Genomic DNA, 19887 nt, shown 5'->3' with positions numbered 1-19887 from the left:
GGGGCTTGAAATCCCCGCTTCCAGAAAGCTAATACACACGCCGGCAGCCATGACATCATTGAATGGCTGTGATTGGCTAAAGCACACGTGGCTTCAGCCAATCACACTATTCAATGACATCATTGAATGGGTGTGATTGCTAACACGTGCGCCTTCAGCCAATCACAGCCATTCAATGATGTCATTGAATAGTGTGATTGGCTGAAGCCACGTGTGCTTTAGCCAATCACAGCCATTCAATGCTGTCATGGCTGCCGGCGTGTGTATTAGCTTTCTGGAAGCGGGGATTTCAAGCCCCGCATTCAGAAAGCTATGCTGCGGCGGGGACGAGGAGCGAGCGACAGCCTGCCGGAGCGAGCGACATCCTGCCGGAGCGCGACAGAACGCCGGGGGAGGTGAGTAATAAAATTTTTTTTTTTTTCACTTTTTTTTTTTTTGTATTACCGGCGCATAAGACGACCCCCGACTGCAGAGCAGATTTTTCGGGGTTCAAAAGTCGTCTTATACGCCGGTATATACGGTATTAATAATTTAAATGTGTATTCTGGAGACCGGATAATTTTTTTAAGTTTTCACCTATTCTCTGAATAGATGAAAACTGATAGATCGGTGACCACTGATGCTAAGAATGAGCATCCCATTTTCCCATTCCTCCTCACTGTAGGCTCCAGGGGATGGGTGGAACTTGGAAAAATGCCCAGTCTCCGGCCACTTAAAATGTAATTAACTTTGTGTACATGAGAAACAATGTTTCTTTTTCTGGCCATTATATGACTGTATCATGCAAGTTTTAGCCCTATCCCCTCTGCAGGCTTTATCTCGAATAGTTTTCCCTGAGCTCAGCTCCAGGAGGGGGTGTAGGCTAGTTGCTATGGGGTCTCCCATACACAGCACGCAGAAGAAGAGACTCCTGCTCCCTTCTCGCTCTGTGGCACAACCTCAGCAGTAGCAGGGAGGACATTATACAGCAGTGTAGCTGTGAATCCAACAGAAGGATGTCATCGCTGGGCATTTGTGCCTTCCCTCCCCATAAACTTATTGGCAAAAAAAAAACTGTACCCGAGTTCTGTGTACTGATTTTATTAGTAAATTCAAATTTGGGAATTCATAAAAGCATTTACACCAGAAATCTGGCAAAAAAATAAATCACAATCTATTTTGAAAGTCCTATTTGCGTAAAAATATTCAGCTTTTCTGCTGCCATTGCCACATTTGTATAAAGTCAGCGGGGCTTGGTGGGAGGGGCTGTGGCCTCTAAAATTCTCTTTAATTTATGCTAGAAACTGGCGGAAATTATAGTGAAAGTCTATCTATGGTAGGTTTTACTTGCCATAGATTTCAGAAAGTGGCATATGGCTGGCTTGAGATGCACCTCTTATTTCATTTGGAGTATTTTAGGTGACAGCGTATCAAAGACCAGTGTGTAAATGTTGCCCCATAGTGTGTGATCAGTACAGAAGGGAAGCATGATAAATTGAGGCATTTTTCTGTAATATACAGATGCAGAGTTTAACTTTGTCATGAAAATTTACCTTAAGCCATTAAAAAGCTATTTGTCTGTTTAGGCTATGTTCACATCTGAATTAGGAACCTCCGTTTGATGCTTCTGTTACAAATCCAGAAAAAGTGCTGCATGAAGGACTTTTTCGCCTGGTAAAATGCAGGATAGCTAAATGGAGACCAAACTGACCTAATTCTAGTCAATGAAGTCCTTTTGGAACTCTCTCGTTCTGTCATAAGACTGTTCCGTTCAACCAGGGAATTGCCCTTTCCTGCTCCCATAACGGAACAGGAAACTGGAACCCACGAACGGCAATGTGAACACAGCAGAACCAATAGTTTTTTTACCCTTTCAATGATTTTGCAGTCACGAAGTTACGCTAAACGTTGCATCTGTGTTCTACTGATTTTTTTTTTTTAATCTTTGTACTATTGATTTATGGGAAAAAATGTAATTACTCTTTGACAGTTGTACTCTGCTGAGAAACTGCTTAATTGGAACCAATAATCAAATATTGATCATTGCTGTTTGATAACACAATATTGTATACAGCGGTGTATGATGTCAACATTAAGAGTAGAATTGAAAAAAAACATGCAGTGCTTTTTTCGTTAAAAAAAAATTGTAAAGATTAAGTGGAAAAATCTAAAAAAAAAAAGCTCTAAACTAATCCAATTGTTACATTTTTTCATGGAAAATAAAATAAGTTATTCTAAATAACGCAGTGTTGGGTGGTTATTTTATAACTTTTCACTCTATACAATAAAGACTTGTTAGTGTATAGTTGCATTGGTAAGAGTTGGGCACTGAACATGTTGTTGCTTTGGATCACAAAATATCTGGAATGAGTGTTCAATAGTTATGTTACTAATATTTAAAGATACAATGTATAACTAATACACTATAGAAAGGTTATAAAATTTGAATATCATGACCAACAATATACAGTACAATACTATAAACCTAATTTTTACCTTCTCACCCATGGTGATATCCTGGGAGAGGACCTGAGAAGATAAAAGTGGGACACACCTCTCCATACCTGAGTTCAGGTTTCCTGTTCCAGACGGAGAGGTCCTGCGATGCAGTTAGGGGTTACAGGTACATACCTTCGGCTGCAGGGATCCACTTTCCATGTACATTCATTCAAATTGGCATGTAACCGTTACGTATAGACACGGGCATGAAAAAGATCACAGCATGCTCTATTTCAGCACGTTATGACGCAGCATGAGTCCTATTCTTTTCTATGGGCCGAGTATGCAACACTGTCCATATGCAATCCATTGCGTATGGGCGACTATATATACGCAACCACGCTATGAGACAGAGCGAGGATCATAAAAAATACAAAAGACCTACTCTGCTTGACAGCGTGCGTGAGATACGCCATCCTGTGCAGTGTACATATTGCCGGATCACACAGACCAGTAAAAGAAGAAGAAAAAAAAAGTTTACATCTAGCGGTATTGGTGCTTTTACATTTTTTTTCCAGCAGAACTGTTTTGGCAGTTACATTTGACATTACAAAACTCTGTACCTAGTGTAGGAAAAACTATACAATGCTAATCAGTTCTTTTTGGAAAGGAAGGGGGGCAGCGAGGCGTTTACTACACTGCTGTATTTTGCCCCACTTTTAGTACAGAATCAGGACACACTTTCGGATTCCATTTGTAAAACAGAGGCAAAATCCAGCAGTCTGGTTTGCCCCTATGTTACCTGCTCTACAACTGCATTGTACGAACCAAGATTTACAGGTAATCAGTGTAAAGATAGTAGGTCCATGAACAGCTAGAAGTGTGTTTTTCTGCTTTTGGTAAGAATGGTACATATATAAGCAATAAAATCAATCCATATGAACAACCAAGGTCTATACTTCAATAACTATTGTCATTAAATGGGTTGTGAGCTTACTGAACAACCCCTTTTCAATATTCTTTTCATATAGGGAATCCTAAACAGATATACTTACCCTTCTGTGGCCGCCAGGATCCAGTGCTGCTGCCCAATGCAGTCCCAGGGTTTACTGTGATAGATGATGTCACAGGAAATCATGTTTTCAAACTCTTACAATCATGGCACTCGGGATACGAGCAAGGAGAACGGGCGGTGACCCGATTTCCTATAACATCATGTCACAAAAATCACCAGGACAGCGATGGGCTTTAGTGCTGGATCCTAGGAGCCGTGGAGGGGTAAGTATACTTCTGTTTATTTTAATAAGGAAGATGGAACAAGACCTTCACAGCGCCACCTATTGGAAGGCAGCATTCCTGCAAGTCAATGTTAGACTCTTTATACAAGCCTTGTAACAATGACTGGGAATTGAAAGCAAAGCCAGACTCCATGCACAGACAGCTGTTTCGGGGTATTTGCCCCTCATCAGTGTGCAGCAGGATTGTGGCTTTGCTAGAGAGAGGCCTGTAACGTGGAGTCAGAAATGCTATCTTTTCTCCTAATAAGATAGCATTTCTGTTTATTTTCACACAAGGGGTCCCTATTGAAACAGGGTTAACCAGACAACCACAAAAATTCATATGTACAATTCTGTAATAGCAAACAAATGTATTTAATAAATATTTGACAAGTTCTTCTATTTACATGACTAAGAAAGGTTAAAAAAAAAAACATTTACAAGATAGTATAAATAAACTAAATATCAAATTTCTCTTCACAAATTAGATGGCCATTTTCTTCATAGTCCTCTCTAGTCACCACCATGTCTTCAAAATCATCGTTTTCTGAGATTAACTTTCCTCCTTCCCAAGAATATGTAATGGGGCTGGAAAACAACAAAACAATGATCAGCGTGTGGGCTATAGCAGACGATGTACAGGTTCTATCACAGTCCAGTAAAGCCGTAGCAACATATACTGCAGAGTATACCGTGTTTCCCCGAAAGAAGGTCCTACCCCGGTTTTTGGGGGAGGCTTGAAATATAAGGTCTCCATTGAAAAGACGACCTAGCAAACCTGTACAAAAAATAAATAATGCTCACCTGACCTGCAGTGTCCCTATGGTCTCTGGCAGCAGTGCGGCAAACTGCAGCGTCCTCCCCGCCTCTCATCTCAGCTTCTTCTCGTGACAGGGCTTTGAATACCCCACCTCCAGCAAAGCGAGCGCTCTAATTAACTAATCAAGCACCAGCAGCCAATCACAGCCATTCAGTGATGTCATTCACTGAGTGTCTGTGATTGGCTGGTGCTCGATTAGCCAATCAGAGAGCTCGCTTTGCTGGAGGCGGGGTATTCAAAGCCCTGTCACCAGAAGAAGCTGAGACGACAGACGGGGAGGACTCTGCAGCTTGCCGCAGCACCGCTGGAGACCATTGGGATGCCGCAAACCAGGTGAGTATAAGGCCGGCCTGCCTGCCCCCCCCCCCCCCCGCCCTGCGCCCCCCCCCCCCCCCCCGCCCCCCCAGGTCGGCCGGCTTCCAGTGACTTCAATGGAAGCAGTCCGTGCGGATTCCGCAGAAGAATAGAACATGCTGTGATTTTAAATCCGCTTGTGGAAATCATAATCGCTATCCGCTCATCTGAGTGGACATGCAAATGTTCTATTTTTTTAATGTGTGCAGAATACCGCGGATCGTCTGCGTGTGAGACCGGCCTAATGCAGAAGCACAAATCTTCAGACGGGGCTATCTGTGCACATATCAGGTAGGGTGTGTGGCTAAATACCCAATAGGTTGGAGTGTCTGATAATCTAGCATTTAAGTGGTCACAGTCAAGCCTGATTATGGGAGCTTTGGTACCGTATATACCGGCGTATAAGACGACTTTTGAACCCCGAAAAATCTGCTCTGCAGTCGGGGGTCGTCTTATGCGCCGGTAATACAAAAAAAAAAAAAGTGTAAAAAAAAAAAATTTATTACTCACCTCCCACGGCGTTCTGTCGCGCTCCGGCAGGCTGTCGCTCGCTCCTCGTCCCCGGCGCAGCATAGCTTTCTGAATGCGGGGCTTGAAATCCCCGCTTCCAGAAAGCTAATACACACGCCGGCAGCCATGACAGCATTGAATGGCTGTGATTGGCTAAAGCACACGTGGCTTCAGCCAATCACACTATTCAATGACATCATTGAATGGCTGTGATTGGCTGAAGGCGCACGTGTTAGCAATCACACCCATTCAATGATGTCATTGAATAGTGTGATTGGCTGAAGCCACGTGTGCTTTAGCCAATCACAGCCATTCAATGATGTCATGGCTGCCGGCGTGTGTATTAGCTTTCTGGAAGCGGGGATTTCAAGCCCCGCATTCAGAAAGCTATGCTGCGCCGGGGACGAGGAGCGAGCGACAGCCTGCCGGAGCGAGCGACATCCTGCCGGAGCGCGACAGAACGCCGTGGGAGGTGAGTAATGAATTTATTTTTTTTTCTCCACTGTATACCGGCGTATAAGGTGACAGTTGGGGGGTCGTCTTATACGCCCCGTCGCCTTATACGCCGGTATATACGGTACATGAGTCCTGCTTACTTACCATAGGTTTCTTTTTAAAATAAGAATTTAAATTAAATTCAGAATTTAGGAGTTTTTTGGTTAGTTCATTTGAGCACAAGTTCATAAAACTTACTTTTCAGGCAATATGACAGACACATCATAGTCTGTTGGAGTGAGTTTCCGCACCTCGGAATATACACGCCCTTTGAATCCTGGAAGGAGCGAGTTTCCCCCAGTAAGAACAATATTCTTGAAGAAATGAGGTTGCATTTCTGTAAGAAGACAGAAAAGTCAGTAAACTTTTTTTATGACAGCAAAGTTAAAGGAGAATGTACTAAATGAATGCACACAAGGCTATGTTCACACATGGCGGATTTTATGTAGTAGAAAAAAAAAATCAGCAGTAAATTCACATCAAAATCCACTCTAGATTTGGTATGGATTATTTAAGCTGTGGAAAATTTGCAGCAAATCCACGTGGGATCCTACCCCTAAAGCCCTCCAGCTGCTCCACTGGTTTGAACTGGACCACGACAACTTCCACCCAGTTACAGAAAAGAAAAGGTGATGCAGTGGCACAATGACTTTTCCACCACAGATTCTGTGTGCAGATAACTAGTTGATATGGCGGCATCTGAAGTCATTGGCAGCCAGCTGAAGAGCCTAGATCAGTAGTTCCCAAACTGTTTAAGTCATGGAGCCCTTTTTGAAGGAAACATTTCTCGTGGAGCCCCAAGGTGCGGTCAGGGGAGGGGTTAGGGTGTGGCTTAGCACATGATTTTTACCTCCGTTGTTATAGAAAAGACAGGGCCGTTTTTTTAAACAGGGAGGAGCGCTGGATGGGCTATTAATATAAATTATATTTTAAATTAACATTCTGCGTAATTAAATCCCGCACGGGTTTTGTGCAGATTTTTTTCCACAGCATGTGGATGAGATTTTAAAAATCTCATCCACTTTTCTGCTTTAGCTACTGTAAATTCCACAGCAAATCTGCCCCGTGTAGTTAATAGTGTTCCCCTATATTGGTGACTCCAGTAGTAATAGCGTCCTCTATATTGGACCCAGTAGTAATACCAGTAGTGACCCATATTGCGGCCCCAGTAGTAATAGTGCCACCCGATATTGGCCCCAGTGGTAATAGGCTTCCCTATTGCGGACCCAGTAGTAATAGTGCCACCCGATATTGGCCCCAGTGGTAATAGGCTTCCCTATTGCGGACCCAGTAGTAATAGGCTCCCTTATTGCTGTCCCAGTGGTATTTGGGTCCCCCATTGCCGCCCCAGTAGTAATAGCGTCCCCTATATTGGCCACAGTGGTAATAGCGACCCCTATCTTGAACACAGTAGTATTAGCGACCCCTATCTTGAACACAGTAGTATTAGCGACCCCTATCTTGAACACAGTAGTATTAGCGACCCCTATCTTGAACACAGTAGTATTAGCGACCCCTATCTTGAACACAGTAGTATTAGCGACCCCTATCTTGAACACAGTAGTATTAGCGACCCCTATCTTGAACACAGTAGTATTAGCGACCCCTATCTTGAACACAGTAGTATTAGCGACCCCTATCTTGAACACAGTAGTATTAGCGACCCCTATCTTGAACACAGTAGTATTAGCGACCCCTATCTTGAACACAGTAGTATTAGCGACCCCTATCTTGAACACAGTAGTATTAGCGACCCCTATCTTGAACACAGTAGTATTAGCGACCCCTATCTGGAACACAGTAGTATTAGCGACTAGAGATGAGCGAACACGTTCGGCCCCGCCCCTTTTTCGCCCGAACACCGAACTTTGCGAACACTTCAGTGTTCGGGCGAAAAAGTTCGGGGGCCGCCGTGGCAGCGCGGGGGGGTGCGGCGGGGAGTGGGGGGGAGAGGGAGAGAGAGAGGGCTCCCCCCTGTTCCCCGCTACTGCCGCCCGCGCCGCCGCGCATCTCCCCGCCCCCCGGCGGCACCCGGACCTTTACGCGCGAACACTGCAGTGTTCGGCAAAGCCGGTGTCCGGGTGCGGATGTGTCCGTAACGGACATGTTCGCTCATCTCTATTAGCGACCCCTATCTGGAACACAGTAGTATTAGCGACCCCTATCTGGAACACAGTAGTATTAGCGACCCCTATCTGGAACACAGTAGTATTAGCGACTCCTACATTGGCCACAGAAGTAATAGTAACCCCATTGCCGCCCCAGTAGTGACAGCAACCCCCATTGTCACCCCAGTAGTAATAGGGTCCCTCATTGCTGCCCCATTAGTAATAGGGTTCCCCAAGGCCACCCCACTAGTGATAGGGGCCCTCATTGCCGCTATGCTCTTCAGATGCGGGGAGAGTTTAGCAGTGCGAATTACAATAACTGCACCCTTGGGGTCTCGGGCCCATATAATCCGCCATTGGTCCCGGCTCTACTCATCCCTGTAGCGGTGTCCTGACAGCTTGTATTAAGGAAATCACCATGCAGAACCTGTGGTCGGCCTAGCAATGCGGATCATATAACCAGAGCAGACTCATGTGATCCGAGCTGCTATGCCAACCGCAGGTCTTGCAAGCTGATTTCCTCAGTACATACTATCCAGACACTGCTACAGCAGAGAGTAAAGCTGGGACCCAGAGCCTCCATCCAAGCCCCAGAGAAGCTCTCGTGGAGCCCCAAGGGACCCATAGGGCACGCTTTGGGAAACCCTGGCTTAGATAAAGCTTTTGCAGTAGGGTACAGCACACCAAAGCTAAACCTCTGCTCCAAACTAAGTCTTTAGAACCTTGTATATATAGTGACCATCTGCCTCTGTGATTGAGCTATTCCAAGTATATTTTACAAGAAAACGCCATGTGACAAGTAATCAGTCCTTAGGGAAAAGTCAAAAATTACCAAAAGGGAACGTCTGGGAATATTTTCCTTCCCAGATAAGTTCAGATCTATTTGCAAAATGGAACAGAAAGTCTTTGTTTGCTTACCTTCAGGGAGATTGTTAATGGAATGTACTATGGCTTCTGGAATACCCATTTCTTGAATTCCTATGTCTGACGGTTGGAACAGAATCTCCGGGACTGCAAACCGTTCATTGGTTAAACGTAGAATCTGCTCTCCTGCTGTGGGCTTTCCACTAAACTCCATCTCTTCTCTTGGCTGTTGTGAATTGCAACAATAGCCACATTAATGCCCCAACAAAGTCATTGTTGATATTCATTCTGTTCATTCATATGTTCAGGGTCATATGCCGAACACTTAAACCTTTCACAAAACCCAAACAACTATCAGCTTATCAAAGGTTCCTAAAGTGCTCAGATTTATGGTCCTTTTGCACAAAGCAATTAATTGTTGGAACAAGCAAACAAGTTGTTTGCTTCAGGCCCGTTTACACGCAACGATTATTGCTCAAAATTCGTTCAAACTACAGCAAATGAGCAATATTATTGCATGTAAACGCGGCCATCGTGAACTTTTTGTCTGAACGATTATTTTAGGGCGAGCTTAAAATTCATCGTTCAGCTGCAGAGCTGTAAACTATCTCTAAACAGACCGCACGCTGTTATCTCCACGGGAGCTGGAGATAACTTTGTATGCTGCCAGCAGCCCGTGCGAGAACAATGCGGCTGTGTGCAGTGCCCAGCCCACATGCTAGGCTCTGCAAACAGCTCCCGGAGGCCCCTTTACACGGAAATGAAGATGATAAAGTGTTAATAGCAATTAGTGTCCATTAACACTTTACGCAAAATGATCGCTAAAACTTTCAATCATTTGAAAGATGTCTTTGCATGTAAATGGGCCCTTACAAATAACATCCGTTTACACAGTTTGTAAATAATTGAACAATCACTTTTTACACGGAGTGTCTGGCAAACGACGATGATTTTTATGCCTGCAAGTGAGCAACGAATGCTAAGCAAAGGCATAATTTTGCACATTTCAACGATTTGAAAGCTAAGAGTCTAGGTAAAATGGCCATTAATCAAAGACTCCATTTCAATACTGTATGAAAGTAGTTTTAAAGGGGATTTCCAACAGATAAATAGAAAAGGGAACCTGTCAGCATAAAATTCCTTTACAATCTGCTGCCAAAGTGTAATAAAGCATTACACAAGGCGGCCACACAGGGTTCTGCACAAAATGTCATTTAGAATTATCAGAAATTCTTACTTTGTCATTTGTGCAAATGCATGCCTCGAATCACTGGAGAATCAAACTCAGCTTCCTCTCCCACTTACCGCGACTCTGTGTATTAACTCCGTGTGAAATCTTGTGTATATGCCATGTGGCCATCCCGCAGAGTATTCCGAAGCATGCACAGTGCACCAGTGAAGTCAAGGTGTATACACCTCGCTTCATTGCACATGTGCATGGAATACTTGGTCAGAGGGGTGCAATGGCACATTCGCAAGATTTTCCAGCATCACTGAAAAACAAGCATTTATTGCTTCTAAACATGTTTATTTGCGGGCATCATAAATAGAAAGGGAAGTCAAGCTAATATCACTATGTACTTGCAGATTTTTTGCTATCAGGTCACACTTTACTCCCAGTTTCTTTTCACTCCGATAGTTTCATTGCAGACATGTCCTCCCTTGCAGGATTGACGTTATCTTGGTTGGCTGCAGCTTTTTTTCCCCGTAATAGGCCGCCTGCACACGAGCGGAAATCCCGCCGCGGGATTTCCGCCGCTGAAAGTTTGCATAGGAGTGCAATAAAATACGCACTCCTATGCAGACGGCCGCGGTTTGGCCGCGCGAAATCTCGCACGGCAAACAAACCGCGGCGTGTCCTAATTTTCTGCGGGGCACGCACTCACCCGGCCGCCGGCTCCGGTCTGCACATGAAAGAGCCGGGGCCGCCAGGCGCAGGTGAGTACGCGCTCGTCCCTGCAGGCGCTCGGGTCGGATCGCGCGGCGAGAATTCTCGCTGCCGGATCTGACCCGCTCGTCTGCAGGCGGCCATACTCAGCTGATGCTGGGGTTGCCCAACTCCTTCCATTTATCTACTACTATCTTTACATGTGACCAGGACAGAGGAGAATCAATGACCCTTGGTCATGAGAGGGTTAAATGTGACATACCAACCTAAAACTTACCTTAACAAAACCTTTCTTGATAGTGCTAAAGTCTGGCAGAACATAATCAACCATCAGAGAGTTGTCTTCTCCTTTTAATCTAAAGGAAACACTTGTCAGCATAGTAATATACATCTTTATTCTGCATCTAATCCCCATGTCAGGGTACATACTTGGCCACTTCCATGTCTTTATAAAAATCTGCAGCTACGTAGCACACGTCTTCTTTTACTTGATTGATTACATGAGTCTCATCCATAACGTGCAATTGCCTGAGGAGACGTTACAAAATAAAACTGCCATTAAAAATTCTACAAAAAAACATGGTTTCACACACAGCATTTTGCAGAAAAACAACTATAGCATTGTTTCACACACAGGTTTTTTAATGCAGTTTTCTGCGCCAAAGTCAGAAGTGGATACAACAGGAAGTTGTCGTCCTTTATATTTCCCGCATTTTTTGAATCCACTTCTGATTTGGCTCAGAAAACTACATGAAAAACTGCCACAAAAAGGGATCATATAGTATGGTGTGTGGTTTTTCCCCAGAGACATTACGACTTTGTCGTTAGGCCGTGTCTATTTTCTATTTACCTGAATTAGCTGCAATACAAGACACAGCCCATGGACTTGAGCCGCAATGTCTCTAGATAAAAATATACATAAATCGATATATATAGATAATTCTTTAGTTCTATTGGCCCTTTTAGGCCGGCTGCACACAACCTGGTCAAATTCCGGAAGCGGAATCCCGTACTGGAATTCGACCCTGTGCCAGTCTGGTTACCCAGGATACCTGTCATTCTTCTATTCCGTGGATGGTCTGGACAGCTTGTCGCCGGACAAACGCAGTAAAGATATTCCCACGCTGTCGCTAGGTGATAACGCATTCTGCAATGTTCATTGTGGAAGGGCCACGGATCAGACAGCTTCCATTGACTTCAACGTAAGCTACCAGTGCGAAGCTCACTCAAAATAAGAGCATGTTGTGATTTTCCACCGCGAGCGGAAAATCACAGTTAATTTCTGCTTGTGTGCAGGAAGAAGCACTTTTCCGTAGCATGCTATGAGCGGTTTTTCTTGCTTCTTCGGCTATCCTCGCTGCTTTTTAATTCCTGGCAAGTGAAGACAGACTGCATAGAGGTCTATAGCGATCAGTGAGGGTCTCAGCAGCAGGACCCCCACTGATCAAAACTTTTGACATGTCTCTTATAAGTCGAAAATTTCTGAAAATTGTAGTTACTCCTTAATGCTTTGTGTTTGGTATACATTAAGCTTTAAAGTAGTTGTCTGGAACATTTAAAAGTCTGACTGCAAGCAAGGGATGTGATAAGCAACATTCTCCATCATTGCAGTGCTTCCACTAGTCATTATCACTAGCCTGCAGTGAGGACGTGTCTGACTACCTGCATGTGACCATCGTAGCCAGTCACTGTCCTCAGTGGTCACATGCTCAGTCTTACTATCAGCATTGTGTATGGCTATTGGCTGCAGTGGTTACATGTGGGCGGTCGGGATTAACTCACTACTGCACAGCAAAAGAGACCAGCAGGGATCGTGCCAGGTGAAGTAATGCTTATTATATTTTAACACATTCCCTGCTTATAGATAGTGTAAGTGTGCCGGACAATGCTTTAAACTACAGTACAGAGAACTCAAATATTGCTTTAAGATACAGTTTTAAAGTGCAGTTGTAAGATCTTAGAATAAACTAAGAAAACAAGTTTAAAAAGTTTGAAACAGCAGATCATTTTCGTACACTTACCTGTAGGATATGATCTCTTTGAGGTGATTCGTTAACAACTTTCCCCCAACATTAATTCTGGAAGAATAAATGATAGAAAGCAGTGTAAATAAATATGTACAACTAACAGAATACTGGAACCCATCGTTCCCACAAAAGCTAGAAAGCAGCAAGTTGCCCCCTCCGATCTGTGGAGATGCTCCTACCTTATTATTCCTTCTTGCTTCTTCTTACTGCGACAATAGGGCACAATGTGTGTGAAGGAATAGCCCGTGTCTACGATGATGCAGCACAGCTCTGAAGGGTTGTCATGGAAGTATCTGTGTGCGCTCAGAGCCCCAGCTTCCAAAGCAGGACAGAAAACAACATTAATTCAACTTCTACAAGTCACCGAGGATCTTACAGTCTAAGAGCAGAGAATACATACGGTTCACTCTTAGCGCCGCCTGAAACTGATATTCCTCGAACAGAATCTCATTCATAGACTCCTGAATTGAGCTGAAGTTAAAATACGGCTCGGTGATTATTATGTTTGATTCCACGAAGTCCACCTTAAAGAGAAAACAAAAAAATATAAAATAAAACACAATTTTTATGTAATTAAAAAAAGCATGTTTTATAGCCAGTACAGTGGTGCCTTGGGTTAAGAGTTTAATTTGTTCCGTGACGGAGCTCTAAAACACTCGCATGGCAAATCAATTTTCCCCGTTGAAATGAATGAAAAAGCCGTTAATCCGTTCCGGAACGCGAAGCTCTCCCACTGATTTCAATGGGGGTGGCTTTGCCCCATTGAAAGCAATAGGACGCCGACACCCCCACAGTGATTTTCAGGGAAGGGCTTTAAATATAAAACTCCTGCAGTGATTTTTGGGGAAGGGTTTTAAATATAAGCCCTTCCCTGAAAATCTTCCCTAGCTGTAGTAAAAAATATATACTCACTTGTCTGCTGGGGCTCAGTTGTGTCTAGCCGCGGCTTGTTCTCCCTGCACTGCTATGAAGATTTTCAGCAGGCAGGGATTAAAAATGCGGCGGCTAGACATGCCTGAGCCCCGGCAGACAGGCGAGTATATATTTTTTACTACAGCTAGGGAAGATTTTCAGGGAAGGGCTTATATTTAAAACCCTTCCCCAAAAATCACTGCAGGAGTTGCCGCCAGGCCATTGTTTTCAATAGGGCCACCAGCAGCGGCGACCCCATTGAGAGCAAAGCTCTTAACCCAAGTTTTTGCTCTTAAATCAGAGCAAAAATTTGGGAAAGAGCCTGCTCTCAATTAAAACGCTTGTAAGCTGAGGCACTCTTAACCCAAGGTATCACTGTAGGCAGAAATGATGCAGCTGGTGATTATTCTCATAGCTTTTCTAAGCACCCCATTCACATGAGCAGTACGCTGACAACACTCGTGTTCTGCTCTTCAAAATGAAAGCTGCTCCGTGATCGGTTACTGTGGGCAAGAAAGACTTTTTCATTATGATAGTTGACATAAATCAGCCTCGTTAACCCCTTGAGGATACGGCGGAAAAAGGCACAGCGGGTTCAGAAATATCCTGATAATAAAATGAATTGTGTTATGGAATGGTCTACAAAAAATTCTTCAAAACCTACTAATCATACGGACTGATACCCATGTGGTGACAGAGCTCAGTATCTCCAGGTTCTCATGACACTACAGTACCTGAAACATCTCCTTGCCAAAAAGGTAATCCCATACTTGTCTTTGGACATCCCAATTCACCAGGTAACCCTGTTTAAAGAAGAAGAAGCGGCTAGTTAATTTACAAGAGTTATAGTTACATAGATGGGTGTGAACATTACAGGCTCTTTTTCTTCATAAGCACCCTACTTTAGATTCAATGGGTAACTTCACAGGTAGACTAGACAGTCCTAAAATGTGCCTGATTCATCACAGTAGCTCTGCTGAATGATAAATCTGTCCAATTTGATGACTGTCTAGTCCACGTTTAGAGCACCTATTAGCTGGCTTTTTTTGCATCAAAAATTGAGCCAAAATGTTGGCGACATTTAGGACACGCCCCTTCTTAGACAAGTTGGAAAATGACACAGTAAATGTGGCACAAAGCATGTAAGATAGTTTTCTGGTGTAATGTCCAACAGAAATTTTTCATTTTCCGTAGTAATTAATCCCCAGTGTCTCCTTAGATCTAACTGGCATCATCCTAATTGTTGTTTTATAACTCTCCTTTTTTAACTTTTATAATTTGTCAATCATGGTATAAAGTTAGTTAAATAGGGGTCCTGCCTCTGAGACGAGGGTTTGCAATTCTGCTTATTTCCAAAACTCCCAGATGAAACCGAGTAATTTGGGGTCACCGCGTCCTTTAATAGGCCAAGACCTAACTTCCTGCATTATTGACAAGTTGTAAAAGTGAAAAACAAAGAAAAAATGCCGCTGATTTTAGAAGATACGGCGCTCACTTCTGAAGTCTTTGGCTGTCAGCGCCACCTTCACCCGGTACCTGATTTTAACGCCGTTTTGGATGCAGAAATACTGCAGAATTTCTGCTGTGAACATTCCGCAGCATTTCCATCCCGTGTAAACATACCCTGGAAGGGGTTTTATGACTTTTCAAAAAACACAATATGCACCTGGCTAAAAGAATAAACGGTCACAAGGCTCCTTTCAAAGTGACATGCCATCCATATTGGCATCCCTGCTGTGGGCACATGCTGATTGTAGCATATCAACACTGCGGCATAGCAAACAAAGGCGGGCAGGGGCCATGTAACCATCAGTGCAAAAGAGGAAATGGATCTGAAAGGCGATTGTGACAGTGTGCCATTTTATGCTTTAAGTATGTTATGCTGGGTATTTTGAAAATATTGGAAAATAATCCCTCTTAATAATCAATTTTGTCTACTCCAGTGTTCCGTTCTGAGCAATGGAAAAAAATATTCTGTTGGTTGGAATAAATACAGAACTTGTTTCAAAGTTTTCTCAAATGTTTGCAGTGATTTATCTGATGCAAAAATATTGAACATGGAGCGCATGAATGGGCATCGCCAGGCACAATTTTCCTGTGATAAATCCTTCCCAGCGTTAAAAACATCTTGGCATGTATAGCTCTTTATCAGCTACATCATCATGGTGAAAAACATCAGCTCCTTTCTAAATCCGGACAGCTTCTGTCACCGATACTATTTAGGCTAGGACGTTCACAGCATCTGGCAGTCACCACGAGTTACCATAAATTTACTCACCTACCATGATTGTGAGGACTATGGAAAAAACGTCCGTCCTTGTGAGCACTGCAAAAGATTTGACTGGACTTCTTGTTGTAATAGTCTGTCAATCTCCCAAGGGGAAACACTGTTGTTTTGAAAGCACACAGATTTTAGCACGACTCACAAGTGACCAAAAATTAAAAAAAAAAAGAAGAGACCAATTGTTTCAAAATGTTATCCAGCCTTTTCTTACTTATACACGTTCCTGGAAAGCTGGATGACAACATATATGGCCAGTTCAACTCTCTCAGAGACTGCCTGCTGTCTTTCCCACACTTGTCACCATCATATATAGAGGGCGATTCAAAAAGAACGGTAAAAAAGTTGGTGACATCAGAAGACCTAAAACAAGGCATCTCGGATGCAGTGGAATCGATAAGAGGATATGCTGAGATGCGTCTTGGCAGAGCTGGACTACAGACTTGTCATCAACTGTGCCACCTATGGCGCACATATCAAACATCTATAAAGTGCATTAAAAACTTAGGAGTCCTATCTTTTCCTGCCCTTCACATATGAGTAAATCAGTTTACTTCTGCAATATTCTTTTTGAATCAGCCTGGATACAAGCGATGTATCCCTCTGTATCTAGTCCGATGTATCATCCAGGCACCTAAGAAAGCCAGATGACAACCCAGTGGCAGATAGAATGGTGGCCAAATTAGTTCTCCACCAGTTTTTTAAGAAACAGGTATAGATAGGCAATGACTGAAGAGGACAACACGACGACGTTACTTATTGATACATTAATAAGAATTACCTTCTGAAAGGGAAGTATATAAAAAAGCCCAGACGGATCTTTAACTTCATCAATTTGATTAGCTGTAAATGTCTTTAAACGAGCGGTTTTTGATCTGAATTGGCAGTTTGGAATAACACTGAAAAAAAGAAAAAACAAACAGTATTAACTTCAGTGCAGCAATAGTCACTTCAGAGAAACAAGCGTTCTGTTATGGTTACTGTGACGTCATCCAATGAGCTGGTCTTACCTTATTAAAAATTGGAAACCTAACAAACCCATTAAAAGTCAATGAGCCGTTAGCATTGGAAATCATGCAGCTAGGGGGAACATAACCTAAAGCCATCACTGATGGGAAACATTATGCGTATATACAATTGAGGACAGTGGAATTAAAAATTAATAGCTTAAAGGAAAACCTAGGAGTTGCCTATAGCCCTCAGGCTTGGAACCAAAGCAAAAACTTCTGTCAATCTCACTGCCCATGGTCAACTGAATATTACAGAAGATTCTTAGAAGGGAGCCGTCACGTCCTATAAGCACTATATAGTAGGTTATGGTCCCTATAGGGAGTCTGGGGCTGTATTTTTTATACTTAACTGGCTCCCTGTTCCAGAGCTGCCACTTCTAGAAGTCGTGCCCAGTCTGTGAACGTGTACACACTGTTCTCTATTGGAGTGCGTGGGCACCGACTGAAGAGTCGTCACACTCACAGACCGAGCGCCAGAAATGTGAGTAATCAGGAAGCCGGCCAAGTACAAGACACCTGGACTCCACATTCCCTGTCCTAGGAGCACCATAACTAAGTTTATGGTGCTTATACGACATGACATTTTCCATCCTGCCCCTCTCCTCTGCTTGTCTGTCACACTCTGGAGGTCTGCTCTATGCATTGCAGCCACTTCCATGCAGTACATACTCCTGTCTGATGCTTATCAGACACCATCTTGATGGTGAAGTATTTTATTTTCAGTTTCAAGACTAGAGGCTGTGTTATTTCTGGGAGGCCAGTTTAAGTATCATTACCTTCTATAGTCACCTAAGTGATTTCAATGGTTTGCTCACATTACTCATTTTTGCATGTGCATTTCCATTGGGCGAAAAAATATGTGACATTGTTTGGAATCATCTCATTCTGGAAGCACTGAATTGAAATGGAAATGCTCATCAATTTAGTTGAGCAGAGGCCGGCACTCTGGGACCCCAGAGGATGAACCCCGAACGTGACTGCCCATATCTGCACGACAGCAACCAAGGCAAAAAAAAAAAACCTCTTCATCATCAGAAGACGTCTCCAACCTGGGCTGCTCTCTCACAAGCCCAGAAAGTACCAGAAGCTCCGCAGGATGGCGTCACGCCGCTCATGTTGACTATTTATGGGTGATTACAAGGGGGATGGTCAAGGATGACAGCATGACTTAGTGCTAGTGCGTTTTTATGCATTGGCAAATGTGCAGCTATTGTGAATGGAAGAAAATTTGCGCTATTACACGTGCAAAAAAAGACTCATTCCCTGCGCAAATACATTGTGCAGGAACGAGCATACTTACGCTCGTCTGCAGGAGCCCTAAATTGACAAGTTGCAGATTTAAAATCCGCATCACAGATCAATTTACATTGTGGATTTCTTCTGCAACGTGTGAATGAGATCTCTTGACATCTCACAGACACAGCTGATCCGGTCAAACACTGCGTCTCCGCTTTGTGTGAACCTACCCTATATAGTTGGGTTCCGTACTGTGAAAGGGGGAGATGGTTGATGCCCTCTCAGTCTGGACACCGAGCGGTTCACCCAGCTGCCAGCCTAGGAGGTCCCGTAGCCATTAGGGTGCGTTTACACGGGCGATCGTCACACGCAATATCTGACTGAGGCTTCCTTAACATAAACAGTCCCGTTTTGACGCCCGTCCGATATACCCGACCATCTGAGCCATTGGTTTCCAATGCATTCGCTCACACAGGCGAATACGTGGCGCATAAATACGTTGGACTGTCGAAAATGGACCACATGCAACCAAAATGCGCATCGAAATATACGATGGGCAAAAAGATATTTTTTGGTGAAACAATAGGGCTCATGGCGTGCGGTCCGCTGAGAAATAGGGCATCCTGCGATCTATCTCTCTCTCTGGGGTGTATCTGCACGCTCATGTGCATGGATCAATGACAGTCCATTTACTTTCAATGACTCTTCACTGCATATTGCACGTGTAATAAGCGGTGAGAGAACACCCCTAGACAGGAGGCCATGGGGTTCATTCACATCAGCGTTGGAGGTTCAGAACTTCCAGTACTGATATCTGCTTGTAAACAGGCCTAAATAGTGCAACAGGCTGTGCCATCTTGTCCTGTAGATTCCAGCAGGCTGGCTGGAAGTCAAACGGACGTCATTATAGTCAATAGGGGTGCATTCGGTTTGGTCATAAAATGAAACCGTTCGCCATGGGGTGACGCTTTTCTGCTTCCTAAACAGGGCAGGAAAACGGAAACCAGGAACGTTGATGAGAAGGAGCCCTACAAAAGGACATCAAAACAGAAGCTTCCCATCCAGTTCCATCACCCACTGGCTGTAATGTAAAAAAAAAGGGAATGTCCATATATGGCCGGTTGTACTGATAACGGATTATTAACAGGTTTTTATTTGCAAAAACAAACAAAAAAATCTATAAAAATATATTTAAAGTAAGAACCAGAACCGTCCCTTACAGGGAGACTAACACAATAGTCCCCGCGTCCCATCCCATACAGGCCAACAATAGCGGCGCACTGGGCAGGACAGAGAGGACGCGCGCCGGCCGCTCTAGGTGGACTCTATGGTCATCAGCCCGCCGGCGCCTTCCTCCCCATGCTGAGCGCACCTCACTTCCCCGCTGCTGTATCCGATCTTCGCGGTGTAGGCCCCGTTATCTAACACCAGGGTGGTCATCCCGGGTCTGGAAACCCCGCACACAGTGTAGGGATCATCCGGGAATCGTGTGACGTGAGCCGTACGAGCCTTGCGCCGCTCTCCCCGCTGCATTGTGGGAACTGGGAGGACCGTGTTCACCTACTCGGGTCTAGATAGTCTGGAAGCGGCTTGTTTCACTTTGTGAGTGCCGTAAAGCATCGGGCGGCAACACAGCAGATGGGAGTGACTTAGCACTGCCCGAAACTGCCGAGTAGCCGGGAGCGGC

The 19887-nt window shown here is 44.1% G+C and overlaps 1 protein-coding gene across 1 annotated transcript; it reads right to left on the bottom strand.

Annotated features, from left to right (window-relative positions):
• Positions 1-4052: 4052 nt before the first annotated feature.
• ACTR6 (actin related protein 6) lies at positions 4053-19887 on the bottom strand. Its single transcript, XM_066591391.1, has 11 exons — positions 19573-19887; positions 16736-16853; positions 14408-14476; positions 13162-13285; positions 12941-13076; positions 12756-12812; positions 11164-11262; positions 11012-11090; positions 8901-9072; positions 6073-6211; positions 4053-4283 (listed from the first exon to the last, which is right to left on the bottom strand). The coding sequence occupies exons 1-11, from the start codon at positions 19731-19733 to the stop codon at positions 4154-4156; spliced, it is 1284 nt and encodes a 427-aa protein (XP_066447488.1). The 5' UTR covers positions 19734-19887; the 3' UTR covers positions 4053-4153.

The sequence above is a fragment of the Eleutherodactylus coqui genome, chromosome 2 (genome assembly GCF_035609145.1).
Source record: "Eleutherodactylus coqui strain aEleCoq1 chromosome 2, aEleCoq1.hap1, whole genome shotgun sequence".
NCBI lineage: Eukaryota > Metazoa > Chordata > Amphibia > Anura > Eleutherodactylidae > Eleutherodactylus > Eleutherodactylus coqui.
This window is presented reverse-complemented; position numbering and strand designations above follow the sequence as displayed.